The 22,969-nt window shown below is 39.9% G+C and overlaps 1 protein-coding gene across 1 annotated transcript; it reads left to right on the top strand.

The window, feature by feature from the left end:
* Nucleotides 1–6,505: 6,505 nt before the first annotated feature.
* Nucleotides 6,506–21,552, top strand: bach1b (BACH transcriptional regulator 1b). The gene is made up of 5 exons (XM_088921380.1): nucleotides 6,506–6,639; nucleotides 9,443–9,688; nucleotides 10,321–11,625; nucleotides 16,297–16,503; nucleotides 17,980–21,552. Exons 2-5 carry the CDS (start codon nucleotides 9,455–9,457, stop codon nucleotides 18,361–18,363), a joined length of 2,130 nt encoding a protein of 709 aa, XP_088777506.1. The 5' UTR covers nucleotides 6,506–6,639; nucleotides 9,443–9,454; the 3' UTR covers nucleotides 18,364–21,552.
* The last annotated feature ends 1,417 nt before the right edge of the window (nucleotides 21,553–22,969 follow it).

Consider the following 22,969-nt stretch of genomic DNA (forward strand, 5'->3'; position numbering starts at 1 on the left):
ATGGCATTTCCCTCTTTCGAAATGCGATGATCAACATCATTATCATAAAGCAGTACCAGAAATTTCTGATTTCATGTCAAGGCAGACGGAGAGTCAGCTAATGCTAACATGGTAACACTACTCTTATTTTTGTTTTCAGCAGAATTAGCGAAACACAAACGGAATGTAAACAGTATATAATTACCCACATACATAATAATAATACTCTTTGAAAAAAAATCGTCCAACTTCAGCAATTACTCATGAAAAATCTGATTTTCTTCTTTAAGTTCAACTGAAATGTGTGGCATTTTAATGCACTTCCTACTCAATTGTTTCACATCCAGGTCTGACAGAGCCTTCCCCAGGCTATGACTAAAATGGGAAATATCACACTGTGCATAATCTGAAAAAGACATTAAGTAACAGGAAAATGCATGTGATGTGTGCTGTTGCTTCAAAAATGATCCACCTTTCATTAGTAAGAAAGAGAACACAGATTCCTTTACTTTCTTATCCCATCTCAAACAATTTCAGTCAAGACAACCACATTACAGTACTTGCCCCTGCAGTCCAGATTGAATCGCATCCTCAATAGGGAATTGTACCACTGACCTGAATGAAGGATGTGATCTAATTATTGAATGCACAATTCATGTTTACAGCAGTGACATATTTTACAACTGGCTTTATCAGCAGTGTGGAAGAACGATGAGTGTTCTGGACTCCCAGCCAATGGGCTGTAGGCCCAAGTCCTGGGTAGGACACTGGTATTGTCTCCATGAGCATGATATTTCACTTACTGTACATGTAACTGCCTTGCTGTACACATGGGTCATAAGGTCATCATTGTAAATGAGAATTTGTTTTCTAACTGAGTTATTTGTAAGTTATCTGATTAAATAAAAGGTTAAAATATCCATCCATCCATTTTCTTACAGCATTATCAAATAAGGTTTGCAGGGTGGCCAGAGCCTATCCTGGCAAGCAACGGGGGCAAGGCAGGATATACCCTGGATGGGATGCCAGCCCATTGCATTGCACACAGACACAAATATGCACATACTCACACCAGGCATGTTTTCCCAGACATCAATTAACCTACCCCTATGTCAAAGAGTGAGATTTTTTATCGGAACTGGAGGGAACAAGTTAGAACATGATCTTGAACTTCGAGAGAACAGAACTAAGATCCTGGGAGTGTATTTTTGGAGAAGGGATGGAAACGGTGAATTGGCAGAAAAAACTGCCAATCCTAAATAGGAAACATGTGCAGTGGAAAGACCGGGACCTCATCCTGACAGGGTGGGTGGTTACTAAAGTCGAGCTCCTGCCTGCAATGATATTTCTGGCTTCCACCTTCTTAAACTCTCATGGTTATGCGGCAGTGTTGAGGAGACTGATATTTCAATCTATGGGTGGGAAGCAGGAAAGATTAAGGGGAAAAATAATATATAGGCTGCTATCCTTTGGGTAGACGTCTGTCCCAGATGTTACTACTAGGCTGGTGTGCGTCTTCCATACCTCTGTACTGAAGGGCTTCGCGACAGCACCTGATCTGGGTATCTGGACTTATTTTGCTTTAGGTAAGTAGGGAGGTGTTCAGACCCAAGCTGGATGTCCTGTTCTCTGACACATGCCCAGTACTTTATGGGATGTTAAGAAACTTTTTAAGATCTTATTTAATTGGTCACATTCCCCTCAGAGAGGTCAGCATGCAAAAACTGGAGGATCTGGACATGCCTCATAAATATAGATTGAGCACTGTGGACATTTTAACAGAAGCCCAAACAAGAAAAGTGTGGAAACACACATCCACTGCATTTTAGTGTGACATTCACAAAAACTTGGACTGGAGCACACAAACCTTCTTGTACCACAGGGGCCAAGCTCCCAGCCCTCGCTGTGTTAGAATGGCCTGTTGTGAGGTAGATACTGTGACCCCTCTCTTCTAGGCTCAGCGTATAGGCCTTTTTGCCTAACTTTTCCCTTACCACTGCTTTCATTATGCTTGGCATCTCTCCTGTCAAACTACCCCCCGACATCTTTGACAGGTTTTGGGCTATAATAAACAGTGAAAAAGACACCCCCTGGGAAGTGAGGAATATGGGGGTGTTCAAAAGGCATCGAAGTTCCAGTCAAAGGAGCGGGTAGTCTGGCGCTATCCATTCTTAAAGATAACTATTACCTCTGAGATGAAGGAGGAAACAGAAAATCTGTGTAAAATAGAGGGAGTAGGATTGCATCTCAAAACTCTGTAATAATGAAAAGAAAAATCATGCAAGGAAAAATGTAATTTCTCATGAAAAAACACCCCAGCAAATGTTCTTCAGAAGATGATATATGATCTAATTTACCTGAGCAAATATACTTTTCTTTTGGCTTTGCAATCTTCTCAGAATGTGTGCATATATACTGTTTTAGCTATATAATATTGTAAAGTTTCTTCTTTGTGTTATTCTGTATCTATTTGTGAAAGGAAATAAAAGTTCTTAAAAATCGAAATCCAGTATGTTTTTGGACTTTGGGAGGAAACCAGATCACTGAGAGGAAACCTACACAAACATGGGGCGAACATGTAAACTCCACCCAGATAGTACCCAAGGTCTAGAATTGAACCCAGGGCCCCAGCACCGCAAGCCTGTGAGGCAGCAATAACAAATGTGCCAGTCGGGTTTAACCTAAATAAAATCATAAAATATCCAAAGCAGATGGTAGAAAATGGCAGGATCTGGTATTCATTTTAAAATCTCGATGTAATTACTTAATTGATTTAAGTGAGCTCACTATTTGGATAGGATCAGACAGTCAACCTACTTGTAAGATCACCAGTGGGAGTACTGATGCTTCGTTGAGTTTCATTTGCTAAATGGAATCTAAAAGTACAATCTTCAAGACTCAGGTCCTTGAGGACGGGGGTTCCCATTCTCTGACAGTCATTACAATGCTAATTCCAAATGTACGGTCAACTGACTGATTCCCATGACTCCTGGAAGAGTTTTCTCTTTAGAGCTGTCTTGGTATCAATTTGCTGAGGTGCACTTATTCTCAAGGAATTATGTTGTTGATAACATTTGACATTTTAAGGCAAATAAATTGTGGTGTTCTGCACAAACATCTTAAAATGAACATTTCTGTTTATTTTAGTGATGTTTACACTATTCAGCATTGCTCAGTTTTAATGTTATGACATATTTATATACTCAGTTGTACACAAGCCTCCATTAATTCATTATCTAAGCTGCTGGATGGAGTGTACACACCATGCACTATTACTTTAATTACAAGACCAGCTGAGAGCCAACCTATTAGACGAGTGGGGTGTAGTTGGACTGCAGATAGTTCAAGTTCCATGAGACCTCCTGTTCAACCTTTTCTTACTGGTCTCAAGGGACCATAACATTACTCAATAGGGATTCCTGAAATTTCGGCCACCACATACTTTTACATAAATTTTAATTTAGAGATTATTTAAGTTCAAATGCCTTGTTTTCAATCTTATGTTTTTTTTAATTATCCTTTACACAAGCAGAAGAATACAATGCTGTCAATTTCATACTTTCAATGATTGTTACACTATGAAATGAGGAGCTTAGTGTATTGAACTGAAGAATTCTTTTTTTAATCACAGAAAAGGAAACATACTCGCTTTGCAATTCTGTTTGCTCTGTACTAATAATTCTTCCTGATTTTTGAGAGACAAATGAACAGTTAATCTGTTTCTGTCCTTACCCCTGTGACTGTGTTATGCGTAATGTACAAAATGTAACACTTTTGCCCAAAACATCGACTTACTTTTACACAATCCGGGAAAATTTATTTCACAATTCAGCCAATAACTCCGAAAAAACCATCAGCTGATCGTGGTTTCTCCAGGAAGCTGCGTGGATGACAGCATTGGTGGTGACCTTCAGTTTGGGCACTGCCCCTTAAGGAGAACATCTGCTTGATAAATATGGATATACAGTAGGTTCAATCAAAAATTACTATCACACATCGCAAATATTAAAGCACAAGACGTATCCTGCAAGAGGAATGCTATTTTACTATTTATTAACTTAGGCTTAACTTGGCTAATGATTTTATCCAAAACAACTTACATTTGCATCCATTTATATAACTGTATATTTTCTTAGAGCAATTCTGGGGGAGGTACAGTACCTTGCTCAATGTTACTACTGCAGTGTCTCATCTGAAATTTGTACCCACACACCTCCAGTTAAAATTCCAGAACCCTAACTACTGCTCTATCCTGCTTCCAATGTTAAAAAAATAAATAGTATAAAAAGATACAGAAGATCCCAGAAATTAATGTTGTTGCCTGCGCAAACTATGAAATTAAATTTGACCAGGACATGAAATACTGGGAACCTCACAGTGGCGCACTGTGCATTGCTGCCTCACAACACTGGGGACTTGGGCCCAATTCCTGGGGTGCTGTCTGTGTGGTTTGAATTTTCTCTCGGTGTTTTCTTCTGTTTTCCTCAAGTTCCAGTTTCCTCCTACAGTCCAAAGACATACTAGCAGGCTAATTGCCTTTTGGGAAAATAGGCTCTGATGTGAGTATGACTATGTTTGTGTCTGTGTGTGTTCTTTGACAGACAGGCAACCCATCCAGGGTGTATCCTTGTGTCCACTGCTTGCTGGAATAGGCTATGGCTTCCCCACAACCCTGTGCTGGATAAAATGGTTACAAAATGAATGCATGACAACACCACAAGATCTCTGTAAGATCTCTTTAACACATTACAGTTTAAAGACAAGAGCCTACAGTAGGACATAAACAATCCCAGCAAATAAAAAAAATACACATCTCCCTGAACTACAGCTTTTTCAAAACAGAAGTCAAATGTGTTAGCAGCAAAACTGTAAAGGAATTTCATAGGAATGTCTTCTACAGTTTTGCTTTTCTAAGGCGATCAATTCAATAACCACTCTTGTCTTTAGTCTCATAATCACAAAGCACGGTTTTCTGCCACAAAATTAGTTCTTAGAGTCTATCTTAAAACCAAGCGAACAAGGAAGAAAACAGATAAAATACTTTTGTCAAACAGTCCTCTATTTTCCACATTAAAAGTAATCCATCATGCACCACATATACTCTGATGCAGTTTTAAAACCAGTTGAAAACCTTTTTTTTTGTCTGGATTTGATACAATTATCATCCTTATTTTTTATGCAAAAAGAAGTTGACACAGCAGTCTGTTCTTATTTACAAATTGCAAAAGATTTGGATAGTGTATAGATGCTGCTGCTTTTAACATCTGTAGTACCTCAAAAGCAGTATTGCCTAAAGTTCAAGATAATAAGAATTATCTTGAAACATCTAGCAAAATGTTCACAGAAAAATAACTTACATTTCTTTGTGGACACACCTCGATATATCTAGTAGATAGCTGGTTGAGCAGGTCATTTCAAACAATCGCTCCTTTTATAAAAAAAAAATTCTAGCTGACTAATTTTTCATTTTATTGTGAACAATTGTAAGTCACTTTTCTGATAGATAATCAAAAATAAGTAAAATCTGTCATAGTTCACAAAAGGTTGGAGCATAAAACACTATTGGAAGAATGAATGGGTACAATTCAACACATAAGACAAATTTACTGGACATAAAGCAAAAAGACAAAGTTACATTCAAGTGAACACTTTAAGGTCAATGTAGAGTGAAATGAGCATTTTTCTTTCAAACCCACATTATATCACATCTGTCAACATCCGCCTCCATTTATAACTTTCAAATTCAGTTAGAATGTGCCAAATTATTGGAAGCCAGAGATTCTTAATAACACTTATTTGTCACAGTCATGTTACTATTAATCTCACCTAATGTACAACTGGTTCTTCAAATCAGACTCTTCATTGGCTCCTTATACTGTATCTGCACCCATTCAGTACAAAACTCTTGTTCTTAGCTGCTCCTACCTCCAAGACATTCTCTAAATTCTTTAAATTAAAGACTAAAAAGAACTAAAATTTTTAAGTGCAGTTGTAGTCTAGTACCTTTCTACATGGTTTTGACCAGGAACATTTAGAAACAGAAGATTTTGAATTATATAAAACTTACAAGTCTCAGAAAGGTTTTAGTTTATAGCGTTTTTAAAAAAGTTTATAATTACTGACACACGTTTAATACCCGAAATACCTGTACGTAGATTGTTCCTAAGGTGCTTTGAATACGATGTGTTTAAACCCCCGAGTCCATGTTTAGGTAGTATTTTTGTTATCATGCATTACTTTAATTTTTTCGTGTTCTCACTCAGTGCAAAGCACTTTTGATTTCTGTCGCTCTGCGACCGTCCCTTTATGGCAAACTGATCGTGCCAGTCTTCTCTGAAAATGAAAAAAAAAAAGATCAGGATTCTGAAAGCAAACCCACAAAGCCACCCAGTTGAAGCTTATCAGTGCCTGAAACCGGAAGTGAGGGTTTATAAAAATACATGAAGCTGGCAGTCATTTCGGCCAATAGCAGGAAAGAGCTGCGCGGTAGAGGGCGGGACGAGGACGCCCTGGGTTAAAGTCACATGATCGCAGCCCGAGCGAAGGGCTTGCAGTCAGGCAGGGTTCTAATGGGGCTAGGTAGTAGGAGGATGTTTACTGCCACAGCACGGGGCTCCTTGGTAAAAGTCCGAATCGATTCTTGCTGAGGAGATGTGACAGGTTAGTAAGCCTCTTCTGGCATTCTCTCGCATGTCAGGATTGATGTAAACAGCGCACGAAGCGCTCGGTGCCACGGAGTGTCTTGCGATGTGTTGTGGTGGTACGGAGGAACTTTGCAGTTGTCGGGCTGGGAGGGGGCATTTGGGAGAATCCCAGCCTTTAAAGTTTCGGTAGGCCCAGCAAATGTCACGGTGAAATCTGTAGCTGTGCACGCCAATATGTGTATCTGGTAAGGCTAATTTGGATTTTGTCGTGGGTGACAAACTAAATGTGTGTCTTTTCCTGCAGTGGTAGTTTACGGCTGTTAAGAAATTCCTTACTCGGGCAAAGAGGATGATAGTAGTAGAGACTTATTACGGTAGGAACACATGTGGTATTTAGCTGGTGCCATTACTATTCGTTACAAAATGATCTGTGTGTTTCGTGCTAATTGGACATCTACGAGAAATCATTTAAACAAAACAAAAATTTGGACGATCGTAGTGGTCTATTTGGTCTATGGTTAGTAAAGTCTGTTATCTCAGGATAAATGTCTTCCTGTTTATTTCACGTCCCACTTTTCTTGTGTAACAGGGTTTCATCATCGAGAGGGAGATCAGAGTGTACACACTGATGCAGCATGGCTAGCCGTGGTATCTTAAGCTATTCACCTCAGCTAACGTTTCTGGATTACAGAAACCCGAAAATATACGATGAAAGGTGTCGTGTGCCACGCAGTTTAAACAAATCCGGGATTCGCGTTGGGATGCGGGGAAAAATACTTTGCGTTTCTCTCTTACAAGTCACGATTTAGAGTATCTTCTTCCGCACGAGTTCAGTTGTGAGAATATGATGTGGCATTTCATATCTGGAAAGACGTTACGCAAACCCTAGATAAAATACGGGTTGTATAAAAGCAAACAGAGCAGGTTTCTCTTCCTCTTTTTCAAACCGCTTAAAAAACAATATCCAAGGAAATAGCCATGCGCTGCAAGAAAAGGGCTGCCATAAAATACGAAAACGCGAAGCTTGGGGCTGAAGGGCTAGCCTTTCCAGACACTGTAGATTATTATTTTAGTACCTGCACCATTCACCAGATGACATGATGCATATTTTAACAGTGGAAACCGACATTTGTTTACACGCTCAAAAAAGAAGAAAAAAACATCACCCTTTTCAGAGACCTTCATCATACATTTAGCAGTTACAGCGACTAGACTGCTATTGTCTAATAATAATATATCACCGAATGCTGCCTCGGTTAGGTAACGAAGTTGTTTGCGGGAACTAATGAACGGAGAAGCAGGAAAATGCTTGTTCATCCTTTATCAGCAGAAGCGAGTGAGTCAGCACGCTGTTGCTTAACCACACTGCATGACTTAACATAGCTCAGCTGTAGTTGCGCCAAGCTGCAACCTGCTTCATTTAATGAAGCGTTGATCTTACTTTAGGTTTTAAATCGCATTGGCTTAGTAGTAGATATGCATATTATTTTAAATGATTTATACTAGTTCTTACGTTGTCTTAAAGTTGTAAATAGTTTTTTTCTCATATATTTTTGAAATATCTAATTCACACATCCACCCATTTTTTTTTACCACTTCATCCAATTCAGGGTCAAGGGGGAGATAGAGCTTATCTTGACAAGCAGTGGGCGTACCCTGGCTGGGACTCCAGTCCATTACAGGACATGTATACTCACACCATGACCAGTTTTCCCATAAGCCAGTTAACCTGCCAGTATGTTTTCGGACTATGGGAGGAAACCAGATCATCCAGAGGAAACCCACACAACATACAAACTGTTCAGATAGCACCCCTGGTCCAGAACTGAACCCAGGGCCCCAGCGCTGTGAGGCAGTAGTCCAAAACACTATGCCCATAATTCACACATTTGCTTTCACACATAAAACAACACTGACCTCTTTGATAAGATGGAATACAGACGTGCAGATGTTTTCTTTCACACTGTATAAGACAATCAAATCTACCAAAACTGAGCCACAGAAAGATGTGTATCAGAGATGAAATACAAAACCTTTCTAGTTGGAAGTCTTGAGGTCTGCCTGTCACGACTGCATCTCAGACTGATACAGGATCTGTCTGCCTCAGGAACAGCTAGACAGACTGGCTTCTCAAAGTCTGGTGTAGATTAAGGGAAGGCAGTTGGATCTGTAACATTTTACATTTACACTCTGATGCATGGTTTTGTGTGGCTCTGGAAGTATTTTATGGTTTTGTGTTGTATTGTGTACATGGAGGTGACACTGTAATTGGGCAAAGCTGAATAGTTTTTTTTTTATAGTAGTGGCAAGTCCTCCGAAAGCAACCGGTGTAACACACTAGCTGGCATAAATCCTTTAACTCTGAACTAAATCATCCAAACCGACTGCAGTGACTGTAGTTGTGGCCTTTTTTTGAAAGGTACAACACCTGATCCATTTTCAGATTAGTTATATTTTTCTGAAGGGGGCAGTGACAGCTTCCCCATTAGTCCTTGAGTAAGGGAGGTGATTGAACTCTAGAGTCACAGACACACCTCCAGAGGCTTGGTGCTGGCAGTTGAAATGAGCTCCACTACACCCATGAACCGGGTGCAGGGGACAGCCTTGAAAGACCTGGCATTTTCCTTTGAGATACTTGTTGCATTTTAGCGCCCACAGAGAGCAGTGCAGAGAGCAAATCCAATTGAATGTGCAGTGCTCCCATGTAGAAATCTCCAACGTTTGATAGCCGCAGTTCAAAAAAACCTTTCACTACAACATTATGCAACTCTGACAGAATTTGAAGTTTGACTGCGACAATGTTTTGCATTTTCTTGCAGTTGTACTGCACAATGACTTTCGAGAGCATAAGGACGTCGACCTTCAGTTACCAGTCCTCGATACACAGCTCGCACGTCCTTCTGTGCCTTAACGAGCAGAGACAGAAGGGGATTCTGTGCGATGTGACTGTTGTGGTCGAAGACAAGAGCTTTCAAGCTCATCGCTCGGTGCTTGCAGCCTGCAGCGACTACTTCCGGTCAAGAGTCACAAGCCGCATTGACCATGTCATTACACTTCCCAAGGAGGTAAGCTAACGGAGACGTGCACATATTGGTTCATTCCAAAAACTTTGAATTTGTTTTTTAGCAATACTGTCAACTTTCCCTGAGGCCATGCGCATGTACCCAAATGTCCTTCTAACACGAGCTCAGAGCTGGAAATTTTGACATAGCTTTAAACTGGTTTAGTCTAGCTAAAGAATATATCGCATGCATAGAACATAGCCCCTTGCTGTTGCTTGTGCCTGGAGATAGTCTTTTATGCTATGCTGTTGGAGACATAGGCAGATTCTTATGAATAGGGCATGGTTTGTATAAGCCATCTCTCTTGCTGATCTATATTAACTTATTTTCATATAGTATACATTTTAGACAGTGGTCAGGCAGATATGCATTATGAGGAACAGGTAAAGGTTCATTCTGTTGTATGCTGAAAAACCTTTCAGCATGGAATGAACCTTTACCTGTTCATTTACAGCCGACTCATGCTGACAAAACTCCCTACTCTAACCTGTATGCATTATGAGGCTGCTTATCACAATAAACCTCCGTTTTCATTTCCTTTTCAAAGAGTGGATAACTACAAGGAGGGTTATGTTTACTCAGGTATATGGAAAACTTCCTGTTGTGCTTAATTTTACCTTCATATTTTTCTGTAGGTAACAGTGGAAGGGTTCGACCCACTGCTTCAGTTTGCCTACACTGCAAAGCTCCTTTTTACCAAAGAAAATGTCCTTGAGATCCGAAATTGTGCCGAGGTCTTGGGTTTCCACAACTTGGACAAAGCCTGCTTTGATTTTGTTGTTCCAAAGTTTTTTGAGAGTGGAAAAAACACACAAAGAAGTCCAAGAAAATTATGCTGCAGAAGCCGATGTTGGAAAGAGAAATTGCTGGCAGCAGAGTCTGTAAATATAGATGATGTGGGAGAGGATGCCTTGGATACTGAATCCCCTGACACTGGGACTCTGAAAAAGAAGAGTGATACAGTCCAGTGCCCTGAATTGCAGGCAGAAATGCCCGGAGGCTGCAGCCCAAACTGTTCAGAGAGAAGTACCCAGGCTGGTTTCTCTTCTTTGTGTCCAAAATACAGGAAGTTTCAGATTGCTTGTGGGAAAGACAGGTTTTGCCTTGAGAACTGCGGCCAAGAAATACAGCAGTTTTTTCTCTCGACGGCACCTGAAACTTTCAGCCCCAGCAGCCAGCCATGTGGAGCCGGTGACAACAGGAAGGAGAATCCACTGGGAAACGTGACTGGCCAGAGCGATTTGGAAATGGAGGAGCACCATGACAATGGAACATCTGAAACGGACAAGTATCACCCTTGTGCCCAGCAGGTTTTGGAAAATCGCTGTGCCGCGGGGACGTCCACACCGTGCTGTAGTCGATCTCTCGCGTTAAGCTCCCCGGCGTCCAGCAGCTTGTGTCCCGATCCATTGGAAATGTGTGGCGTTCCGGTCGGATGCGACAGGGCCTCGGAGAATGGCGGAAAAGAACAAGCGATCGAAGCTGGCCTGCCAGATCCTGCGCTCCCTGGTCTTGTTCTGAAGGACCAGCCTGGCCCTGGAGAGAGTGGGGAGAGGAGCAGTGTAGAGAGGGAGGTAGCCGAACACCTAGCCAAGGGGTTCTGGAGTGAGCTTTGCCCTCCTCCGGCAGAAGGTTTGGATGGAGATCGGGGTTCTTCGCAGCAGTCCACTTCGGAGGGAAACACAGAGTTTCGCTGGCTGTCCATGAACATCAACAAGAGCTACGAGCAGCTGGATCTGACTGCCAGCACAGCAGACTGCCCCTTCCTGAGGGACCTGGACGCTCAGGACTGTTGCGACCTCACGGAGGAGCAGATCGAGTGCGGGGTCGCCTCGCAGCCGGAGAAGAGCCCTTACATCTCCTCAATCAACTCGGGGGACGACTCGGATTTTGACACAGAGGGGGACAGCGAATCCTTCACAAGAGAGCGAGCCCGTGAGGTGAGTGGGTAGTGGATTTGGGGTTTCTCCTGCACAGCTACCTAAGTGTTGAAACCTGGGTCATCGGTTTTAGTTTTGTGATCCATTTTTGAACAGGTTTAGGCACTTACCCGAGTGCTTTTCCGAAAGAGTAACTCTAATGGTGTTTTTTTTTAAGAGATAGGATGACCTTTGATGGGTGATGGAAGTATACATGATCCAAATGATTACGTTCAAAAGATGGTTGACTTTAAAAAGAAGAGGTAAAAAATGGCACTAATAGTACTTCATAGACGCATTGAATTGTAACTTATGACTCAGAAAAGTTTTAATCTACACACTACACAGAGTTAAAACCTTACCATTGGTCTAGTGTCTTATACAGCTTACTCATTTGTTTTATCAAATCAGTGTAATAAACAAATGGAAAGTGCTATTACACACTGCAGTGTTTAGTTTCAGAATGCAGTACAGCTGCTGTAAGAAAAAACTAAAATCTTATAAATTGAGTCAATAATTATATTCCTTGTACCGATTTTGATATCTTTAAAATAATCAATATGCAGTAAGTTTCCTTGGGCTCTGAAACACAATAGTTCTTTTTGTCCACCAGAGACTTATTTCTCTTTAAAAAATATACAGAGTACACTGAGGAAGTTGACTCAGCTGAGCGTGTCTGTCTTTGTTGGATGGCTGTGCTGTTAGGTGGGGCAGACTGACGTGTAACTGGAAAACTTTTTCCACCACTGCTGAGTGGAGTCTTAGGAGATACCAGGTGTACTGCCCTCCTAAAAGACAATCCGGTCATGTCAAAAATTAAATTGATGGTTAATCAACCAGCTGTTGGAGCCTGTGGTGCTGTTTTTTTATTTATATAATCACAGATGGCTTATTGAGGAGTTATATAGTTTTTATTTATAACATTGGTCATCCTTAGTTCTTTACTTACCTGCTTTTGAGTGCTAAAAATGTAGCCTAGATTCTGTGTAAAATGTAGGGTAGGGTATCCATACAGAATGTTTTGTGTTTCAGTCAGATCGGGTAGTATGCATTTGGAACTTTGGAAAAGAGCATACGATAGGCTTACTGCTTGTGGAAGTTCATAGTGTAATATGTTGTATTGTATCCTGGTGAAATAAAAATGATCTCTTGAAATTCAAACAGTTAGCAATAACCAGGAACAAAACAAAATGGATAACTGTATTTAAACCAAGCCTAACTATTTTGTCATTAAAGTTCCTATGATACTCTTGGTGGGGATATAGGGTATCTAGGTAGGATGTCCTAAATTTCTCTATGGACTTGAACAATTTGGCCTACCTAAAGAACATAAGAATAGTTACAACAAGGGGGGGCATTCTACCCTTCTCGCCTCTCTGATAGTCAACAGTTAATTGATCCAAGGGCTCATCCAGCCATTTTGCTCAAGAAGCTAGGGTATCAACTTTAACAACATGGCTATGTGGCTTGTTCCATACTTCCACAACCCTTTGGGTAAAGAAGTGCCTCGTCTTCTTGTTTTTAATAAACTTCCACATTCCCCCTAACTCCGTTAGCAAAGATGTTTCAGCTGCAGTGAGCCTCCAATACATATGAAAGGTACATCCCCTGTGTATATAGAGTTTGGGCTCCTTTGGGACAAATTCAAGAAATTGATGTCTTGCCTGGTAGTTGAAAAGGGTTTGGGGTTTTATGTGGTGAGGATGGGTTTTTTGAATGTGGTCTTTTATAAAACATTGCAGTCCTGAAATTCAAATCACTTTTTGTTATAGTTCAAGTATTTAGGTGTGTTAGCTTGTGTAGGCTGCAAAGGAACAAGTAAAGGTTTATTCCATGCAGAAAAGAGAAGAAAAGAAACGCAACATTTCAGCTGTGGAGCCTTCTTCGGGTGTGGCCCAAACAAGGTTCCACAGCCGAAACGTTGTTTCTTTTCTTCTCTTTTCAGCATGGAATAAACCTTTACTTGTTCCTTTCCACTTCTTGTTATAATGTCTAAAATGACTTCAACAGTGCAATCTCTAGCACTTTGCTTTAAGGGCAACTGTCTCCGTAACCTGCACATAAAGGTTGTAAGCGACAACTCTACTGGCGACGTTTGCCTCTATCTCTGCTTATTCTGAGGCACAGATGAGCAATGGAAACATTCTGTCATGTAGCCTCTGGATTACCTCAGTTCTATCAAACATAGGAACGCTCAGATGAAAGCTATCCAGATCTGATTTTTTCACTTTTGTGCTGCGTTTTAATTATTGGTTGCAATAGTAAACAGTAACAAGGCTAAAATGGAATATTCAGAGATTTCCCAGTACTCAATCAGTTCTTTTGTTTCAATTTACATCCGATTGCACTTGTAGATATGAAACAGAACTGCAGTTTGGTAAAGCTGTCATACTTATTTTCGAATTGAACTCTCAAATGTTGAATAGGGTCTTTTCAATGGGTGTGCAGTAGCCTTTGCTGTTGATAATGGCAGGAGGAAGTTATAAGAATAATGATTGAATTTTAGAAAACAGTTGGGACTGAAATTAGTTGAGTGTGGTTCATACATGTCTTGTCATGTGTTTACAGTGCCATGTAAAATGATTTGCCCCCCAGTATGATTTTCTACAAATTTGCACATTTTTCACAGTGAATTTGGTTAAGTCTTTTTGTGGGTTGTAGCAGTATATAGTGGAGAGTCTGTGAGGTAAATGACACCAAAGTTACCAAAGTTTGGTGCTTCTTTCATTTGTTTTGGTGTGCAAGGTAATCAAATATGCAATCTTCAGGTGTGAAAAAGTTAGTCTCCCCCAGTGAACTCAACCCAATTAAAGGGCTAATTAGGGTCAGCTGTTTGAATGCTTTGGTTTACAGTCAGACCTGATTTAGGCCAGCCTTTCCCAATATAAATCTTGACTAATTGGTTTGGTTTACATTCAGACCTGATTTAGGCCAGCCTTTCCCAATATAAATTTGACTAATGAGCCGATATCATCAGAGTTGTCAAGTTGTGAGTTGTCAAGCTATGATCAAAAGAAATTCCTGAAAACCTCCATTGTTGATGTCTAGTATCAGTATGAAAGTGTTACAAAGCCATTTCTAAGGCTCTGGAGCTTCACAAAACCACAATCAAACCCATATTGTCCGAATAGAGAAAGTTAAGAAATCTTCCCTGGAGGGGCCATCCTGCCAATATCTACAAGAGCAAAGCGTAAATTTGTCCAGGAAGTTGTAAAGAACCTTAAACAAGATCGAGGGATCTGCAAGCCACTCTCACCTTGGCTAAGGTCAGTGTTCGTGACTCCAGCATCAGAAAGACACTGCTCACTAAGAAGAACATTAGTGTTTGCCAGAATTCACCTGGATCATTCTTCAGATGAGTCAAAAGTAGAACTTATTGGCTGTAGTGGGGCCTGGTATGTCTGGAATAAAACAAACACTGCATTCCACAGTAAGAAACTTGCACTAACAGTCATGGTGGTGGTTGTGTCATGGTTTGGGGATGCTTTGCTGTGTCAGGACCTGGGCAACTTGCCATCATTGAAGGAACCCTGAATTCCATTCTGGATCAGCTAATTCTAGAGGAGAATGTCAGACTGTCTTAGCTGAAATTGAAGCACAGCTGGGTCATGCAACAAGACAATCATCCAAAACACACAAGTAAATGTATATCAGAAAGGTGGAAGAACAAGATATTTTGAGTGGAATGGCCTAGTCTAACCTAAATCTCATTGACATTTTGTGGTAGGACCTAAAACCAGCAGATGATGCTCAAAAACCCACAAGTATCATCAAGCTGAAGCAGTTCTGCATGGAGGAGTATCCCAAGATCCTTCTACCGTACTGTGAGAGACTGATCAATAACTACAGGAAATGTCTGGTTGCAGTTATTGATGCTAAAGGTGGTGTTACCAGTTATTGAGTCTAAGGGAGCCATTACTTCCATTACTACTGTCATCTGGGGCATTGGGTGTTGCATAACTTTCTTTAATAAATTATCAGAACTTTGTGGTATTTATTCACTTAAGGTCCATTTTATATAATATTAGGCTTTGTTTGAAGATTTGATCACATTCAAGGTGAAAAATATGCAGTAATGCAGGAAATCAGATAGGGGGCAAATACTTTTTCATGGCACTGTACATCTGTAATTACAGTAAAGTCTTGGATGAATGGACTGGTAGGGGGAAAGGGGGAAAAATTCTTTTAAAGCACAAATTACATTTTTTCAGCCTAAAAACACACTATGAGGATATAAATACTATTGAAACTAATGCTTTCTTTTGGCTTATTTTTTAACAATTGTGATCAACACAGTCGATTATAGTTGTTCCTGTACCTTTTCATCATAAATATACAAACTCTTTATTTAATGTGTCATAAATATACTGTGTAAAAGCACCCTTCATAAGCAACTGATTTACCCCTGTAGGGCAACATTTGTATCCCCTGAATTATAAACCTATGCGGTATTTGTTTTACCTTGTTTTATTATTTGTGCTTTTCCCATTATTGCAGGGAAAGTCTTTACAGACAAATTTTCCCTTTTGCACATTTAGTCCATTAAATCCAAAGTCTGTTAGACTGAGGGTTTACTCTACCCATTTCTAGCTGACTACCAAATGAGCACCAATTTTAAAAGTATTTAATTCGAAAAAAGTCTTTAAGTCTGTATGGTCAATTGCTAAGTGATTTTTTTTTCTTCGATTTCAGGTAGCATTGCCATTCTCTGTCGAAGAGATTGCCTCCTTGAGCAGAAATGATTTCCAGCAAATGCTGAAATACCACAAACTAACTCGGGAACAGCTGGACTTTGTTCACGACGTAAGGCGACGAAGTAAAAACCGAATTGCAGCCCAGCGATGCCGCAAGAGAAAGCTGGACTGCATTCAAAACCTGGAGTCTGAAATCGATAAGCTGGTGCGTATGCCATTCTGAATGTCCATGTCTAATTATTGTGGCCATGACGGGAAATAAGCAAAACAGCCTATAATTAGGCTCACAACTTTTCAAAATGTTTTTATTAAAAGTAAAACAAGTTCTGCACTTAATCACTCTTTGTGTAGCAGATATAGAATCATAACAAAGGCTATAAGGGATAAGAAGGAACACAACTGTACTTTATCGTATCGGTTAAATTAGACCAGCCCTCACATAAACATAGAAGTTAAAACCAAGTGACAAAGGTGTTACTGTGCTGTAAGGGATTTCCGTAATTTAATGCGTCTCACTCTTGGACTTTAAAATGAAAGAAATCAAGTGAAACAGACAGGCAATTTCTTTTGTGAGACAAAAAAAAAATGAGGCTAGATCTCAGCCTCATTCACTATATGCCGTCACATTACAGGATGAGTAACAAGCACTCATTTAATTATGAACAAGCATGCACTGAATGGAAAGCAAGGGGTTTTTATAGCTACCTCTAAATATCAGTTAGTCTGGACATTTGAACTCAATCCTCCTCCACCTCAGTCTCTGCCCACTTTCTTGACTGGTCTTAAAGATATGATTACAGTTGAACAGCTGTGCTTTGAAAGGTTTCTTACAGCAGGGGTTCCCATTCTTGTCTAGGATCACCAAACACCTAATGGTTTTCATTCCAGCCAAGCGTAATCACCTAATTGTAGCTATCAGGTTTCTGTGTGGAATTTTTTTTTCTGCTAAAAAGTTTGGGATTTTATTTTACTTACGGAAATGCAATAGCTAAAAGGCTGAAGACAGTAGGACAGTTGTAGATAGTAAGGGTTCAATTGACCAACTAAATTCACAGCTAGACAGGAGAACAGCAAGAGTGTAGGCCCAGGTCAGGACTAGGGACCCCCTGACATGGAGGGTAGGCTTACCTCAAAAGATAGGGCCTGTTAAATAATCACTGTGAATTTCTCACTCTGATAATCAGGCATACTTTGTCAAGTCTTTACCGTAATTTCCAGTGCATGGCCTTGTTTTGCAGATTTCTCTTCAGCCAAACACTGACTTCCCCCTGGCTGTGTCAGGTTGTGCCATGTGTCTGTTTCTGTTTTTACCTCCTTTTTACAGTGGTATATCACAAACATTTATTCGGTTAACCACAAAACCGAACCCAGTGTCGGGAGATAAATGACACCAAACCATTTGTTCAGTGAATCAGTCCTCCAGCTCTCATATAACATCCGTTATATGTGCTCATTCCCAGCTTCAGCCCGTGCCTCATTCGTACCCAGGGCCTTGAAATGTATGTGCCTCTGAAATCACACAGCCTATTAGGAATTGTGACTTTTCCCCAAAAATCATGTGCCCCTCTTATATTAAAACTCTTTGCATGTTCGATAACTTTTTGAATCATGTTCAAATGGCTAAAGGTTTGCAGCGGTGAAAGGCACGGTTTTTACCCGTTCAAAACCACTTGTTCTACAGAAAACCGAAAAGGAAAAGCTCCTGGAGGAGAAGCAGCAGCTCAAAATGCGGATGGGAGAGACGCGGCAGGATCTGTCCAAGCTGTACCAGAGGCTATGCAGCGAGGCGGCACTGACGCAGGACCAGCTGCAGGTGTTCGCCAAGTACTCCTCTCCGAACTGCCCCCTTTCCTCGCTGCTTGCATCCAGCGGGAGCCCGGGCTGCCCAGAACTCGGGCCTCTGCTTTCCTCCTTAGCGGGAGACTCTTGTGGTACCGAGCTGACAGGGGAGCCTGAGGGAGAGTCTGCCCCCAGGACTGCAGACACTCCCTCCACAGAGCACTGCTGCCAGAGTGTTATCTCCGACTTCTGTTTGGAAATGACAAGCAAATGTACCACAGAGTAATTACTGCATTTATCATTTATGTACACTTTAAAACCCAATCCCCATTTTAAAATTGCCTTTATTTTGCTTTTTACTTATTAAAAAATGCACATGATAAAGAAATTGCAAATTTCATAAGGAAATTGTAAATACTCCACTACTACGGTACTATAATATTCTTGCTGGAGACCTTTATTACTTTTAACGATGTAATTTCTCAAAACAATAATAAAACAATGTCATTATGCAAGATAATTATAAAGCATTCCCTAAAGCTACACTGGAGTCTTATGTATTTTTCAGGAACTCTAAAGGAGCATACCGTCACTTCAGGAAGCATTATTTAATAAACTTGGTGCCTGATTTTGTCATATCACAGGAGTTAAGCACAGTAGATCCTGGTTAGTGTACTGAGTTGGATTTAAAAGGAAAGTAAGGTGCTGCATCCAGGATAATGGCTCAACACTAGATAGCCTCAGGACCAAGAGATCAACACATACCTCAGGAGTGCGATGCAGCTGAAGGATTCTTTCACAAAATGTTCTTACCAAAACTATTGTCTTGCTTGGTCATTGTGAAAGTCACTAAGCATTTTTTCCCCCATGAAATCTTTCAGAGCTTATGGTGCTTAATAGTATAGAAAGAGTAAGATAACTTGGTGCTGCTCTATGATGTGACCCAATAAAAACACTCAAATGTAGGAATGACAGATTTCTAACTAGGTTCTGTAGTCTTGTCAAGAGTGCACTGAAGTGCACTGTTGCTTTGGAACTTGGACTGGATGCATTTGGATTATGTGGGCTCTACTGCCCACCGGTTGTTGTACAACAGTAACCATCGATCTGTCACAGTTCTGGGCGACAGCAGAATTTGATGTGCACAATCGGAGCCTTGTCTGGTCTTCTACAGGCACTTAAAAGGGCACATTGGGATGTGACTGAGGGCAGAATAAATGACAAGATTTAGCCAGTTTTCTGCTTTGGGGCTGTGATTTGAGGCTTATCCTGTTTGAATCGGTCATGACCATGTTGAGATCCAAGAAGAGCAGACATTTTTGCAGGACTTTATTACTCCTGTGCAGAGAAACATCCATAGTAGATCCCAGTACGTGGTGCAGCTGGTTTCATTGGATGGAAAGTGGTTGCAATTCAGTAAAACAGTATTGTTAAATATTCCTAACTTGTGAAAGGTGCATATGTTAATAATCCTAACAAAACATGTAGGTCCTAAACTGTTAGTGGATCTATTGCATGTTTCATCTTCACTTGCCTCCCAATGTACTGTTTGTGAGCTGTGGTGCTCAATGTGTGCAGTGCCAAAAGTAGTAGTAGACATGACAACAGAAAAATTGGCTGCTTATTAATTACAAATTGCAGTATGACCAGAACAAACAAGCGTATACTACACAATCTGTATGTCCCCTTCTAATTCTTCTGTAAGAGACTTGGTCAGTGATTCCATCTGTTCCTGGAACCAGGCTGTGGTGTGGTTTGACAGAGTAGCTGAGCTGCCATGTTTTACCACCAGATCAAGCAGCTCTTGGCTGGAAGTTGATTGATCTGAATGGACATTGTCATAACATGCTTTAGAATCTCTCCTACACTGTTTAGAAAAGGTGCAATCTGAATCTATTCAAGTTTGTTTTTTATTTAAAAAAAACAAGTTTGTAAGCCTATAAACAACTTCCATGTCGTAAAGGTTTTCTGTGTAAGTCTTTTTGGAAATACAGTTCCAGGGGTAATGACATCACTCCCTGCATCTCCAAATCTTCTAGTTTCTGGTTTCTTAAAAGTATTGTAAATCAAACGTGCTGTTGTTTCTCAGAATACTTCTGTATTTTCTGGTTTTGTATGATTTTGAATTGCTTATTTTCCAGATGGACAGGTGAAAGGTGGAGGTCAGCTGCCCAAGTCTGTGCAATCTGTCATAAGAGACGTGTTCACTTAACACTTACAAAGCCTCCTGATCAGTAAAGAAAAGCATCACTCTGGCTTTTGACTGGCCAGTGCTATTGGTCACACTTTAATTTCCTGATATTTGAACCTTTATTGCTTGTGGTCTAAAAAGAGTGATGTATTGTAGCAGTGCTTTCTTTAATGACGAAATGTGCTCCTGTTGTAAAACAATATTTATGGGAAGATTTTGGAAGTTGTGACAGGTCTCTCTGTACCCACATTGAATCTTCTGATGTTATTAGGTTGATTGATTTGTATTTGTCAATTGTTTTATATAAGGTCTGTGCATCTGATGCTTAGTTAGAAACATACAATTAACAGGTTTATACATTTCCCAAAGATGAGCAAGTTTCATGGAATAGTGATTCAGCTTTTTTTTCAATGAAAAAAGGTGTGTTAAAACTCAAACATGCAGTCTTTTTTCCACCTACTTTCAAGGAATGCAGTGTGTGTACCTGGAATGTGGCCGAGTTTTTTTTTTTAAGTGGAACACAATTCACCATTCACATCCGGCTCTTTAGGAGAAATGTTTGGCCAATGTCCATCTTGCTTCTTCAGTCTAATGTCTTATGACATTACTTTGTAGTTCTGTCAGGCCAGAAGCCCAAAATTCAGAGTTCCTAGACTTTTTCTACTAGCAGGTTCTTTAAGGCCTGATAGGCCATAAAGGGTTAAATGAATGCTGTTTCTAAGGTATTTTTATTTAATGCAAGATATAAGTCTTCCATGTTGGTTTTGTGACTAGTTGCACAAAAAGTTATACTTTTATCATAACTGCATTGACCAGCACACATTCTTTCCTGACGTCCACAATACCTTGTTTCTATGTCTTATTTCCTCCATGTCCTTTAAAACAATTTGAATTTCAAGTTTTCCTGAAATAATACAGAAGTGAAGAACAGGGATCAGCAATTTAAATGTTACTTCCATCATGTATAGCCATGCTTTAAGGCTTTTATTTATAAGAGAAAAGCGGTGTTAATGTTGGGTATAGACAGTCTGGTTAATCAATATTACAGAAATGATCTCCTACTCAGTGTTTTTAATGTAAACAATGCACAAAAGAAGCCATTGTTAAATTACAATTCCCTGTTCTTTGATTCTGTACTAATGTTCTTTTCTTTTTGCTGTCTTTGATTGATGCACTCTTTTTAGTGTGCAATGCACTTGTCTTGTAAACAAGGTAAACTTTGTCTTACTCAAAAACAGTAATGCTGTTTTATTTTAAAAATTAAAGATAAATCCAAGTAGTGTAACTTCTTTTGTGGATAATCCAGGTGAAATGTTTTACATGAGTAACTTTGACTGCTCGCATTAGAGACCTCTGGTATATGGAGAATCAAGCTTCCTAAAGGGCAACCCCTTGTACCAATGTGTGACAGCAGAGCAAAGTCATGAGGCAATAGAAACTTCAAAAACATGTGACATGTTGTTTAAAATGACCAGATACAGGAGTGGACAGTGACAGGCGAGAGGAGCTTAGAGGTATGCTGCTGTTTTTCTCCGTGGGAGTACAGAACTGTGCAGCTACACGGTCAGAGAGGCTTGTTCATACCATCATGTGCTGCAGCCAATAAACGCCACGTTCCCTTGAGAAAGTTCTCTTGGTGTATCGGTGGCAAATTGTCACTTCAGCCTTCTTTGTGAAACTGTGTAGGTGGGGCATCTAGTGTTAGTATTTTAAAATTTAACATGTTTGGTATAACTTTTATGTAATCATTGAACAGACTGAAAAGCATTTTCATTTTTTTTACATTAGCTTGAATTTAGTTATCAGTCTCCTTCAGACCCGCTATTCACATTTAACATCTTATCTATAGGATGTCTAGGTTGGGTTCCCACAGCTAAATCCAGGAGGTCTTCATCTTGCTTGGTGGCACTGGTATACAAGACCTTCATTTGAGTAAGCACTGTTTTTGTGGTTTTAAATTATTTCATATTCAAACACATTATAGAAACAAAAAGCTTCCATTTGTATGAAAATCTCAGTTGCTACCAGTGTTGCACCTTATTTTTAGCAAGTTTCCATAGACCAGGTTTTCATTCATGATTGTCACTGCCTTTTACCAGTATCCTAAAGAAGAAGTTTTGTTTCAGTTCTTTATAAGTTTTGTAAACACTTAGGTACTGTTGTAGAGGTAAACTAGTAACATGAGTACCCTCTACTGGTCAGTTAATGTATTCCTCAGGGCAGGAGATGTGTTAATGGTAAGACAAGGTGCACATTATGTACAGTAGAGTAAATATATCAAGAATTTTAATTCAGAAACAGTAATATGAAATGTTTTTCTAATGCATGATTTAAATTATAAAGGAGAAAATGAAAATTATGTGAAATTTGCAAATCCTCTATCACTGGGATAAGGGTCTTCTGAACATTTAAATCTTTGAAAGCACAAAATTAACCTAGAATGATTTAGAAATGTATAAGCTTATTTATTGAATAAAAGCACTTATAACTTTTAAAATCACGGTGGTTATTTCTTGCTTCCTGAAAGTTATCTTGTCTTTAGATGCAAAAAGAATATGGATTAAAAAAGAATAAATAATTGAAAATCTGTTTTTCTTTGGGGTCATCAGAGCCTATCCCAGTAAGATATGGTACATGGTACACCATGAAAGGGACACCTAGTCCATCCCAAGATACACACATACTCACACCAGGGCCAATT

Source organism: Atractosteus spatula, chromosome 7 (assembly GCF_055471065.1).
Source record: "Atractosteus spatula isolate fAtrSpa1 chromosome 7, fAtrSpa1.hap1, whole genome shotgun sequence".
In the NCBI taxonomy this organism is placed as follows: Eukaryota; Metazoa; Chordata; class Actinopteri; order Semionotiformes; family Lepisosteidae; genus Atractosteus; species Atractosteus spatula.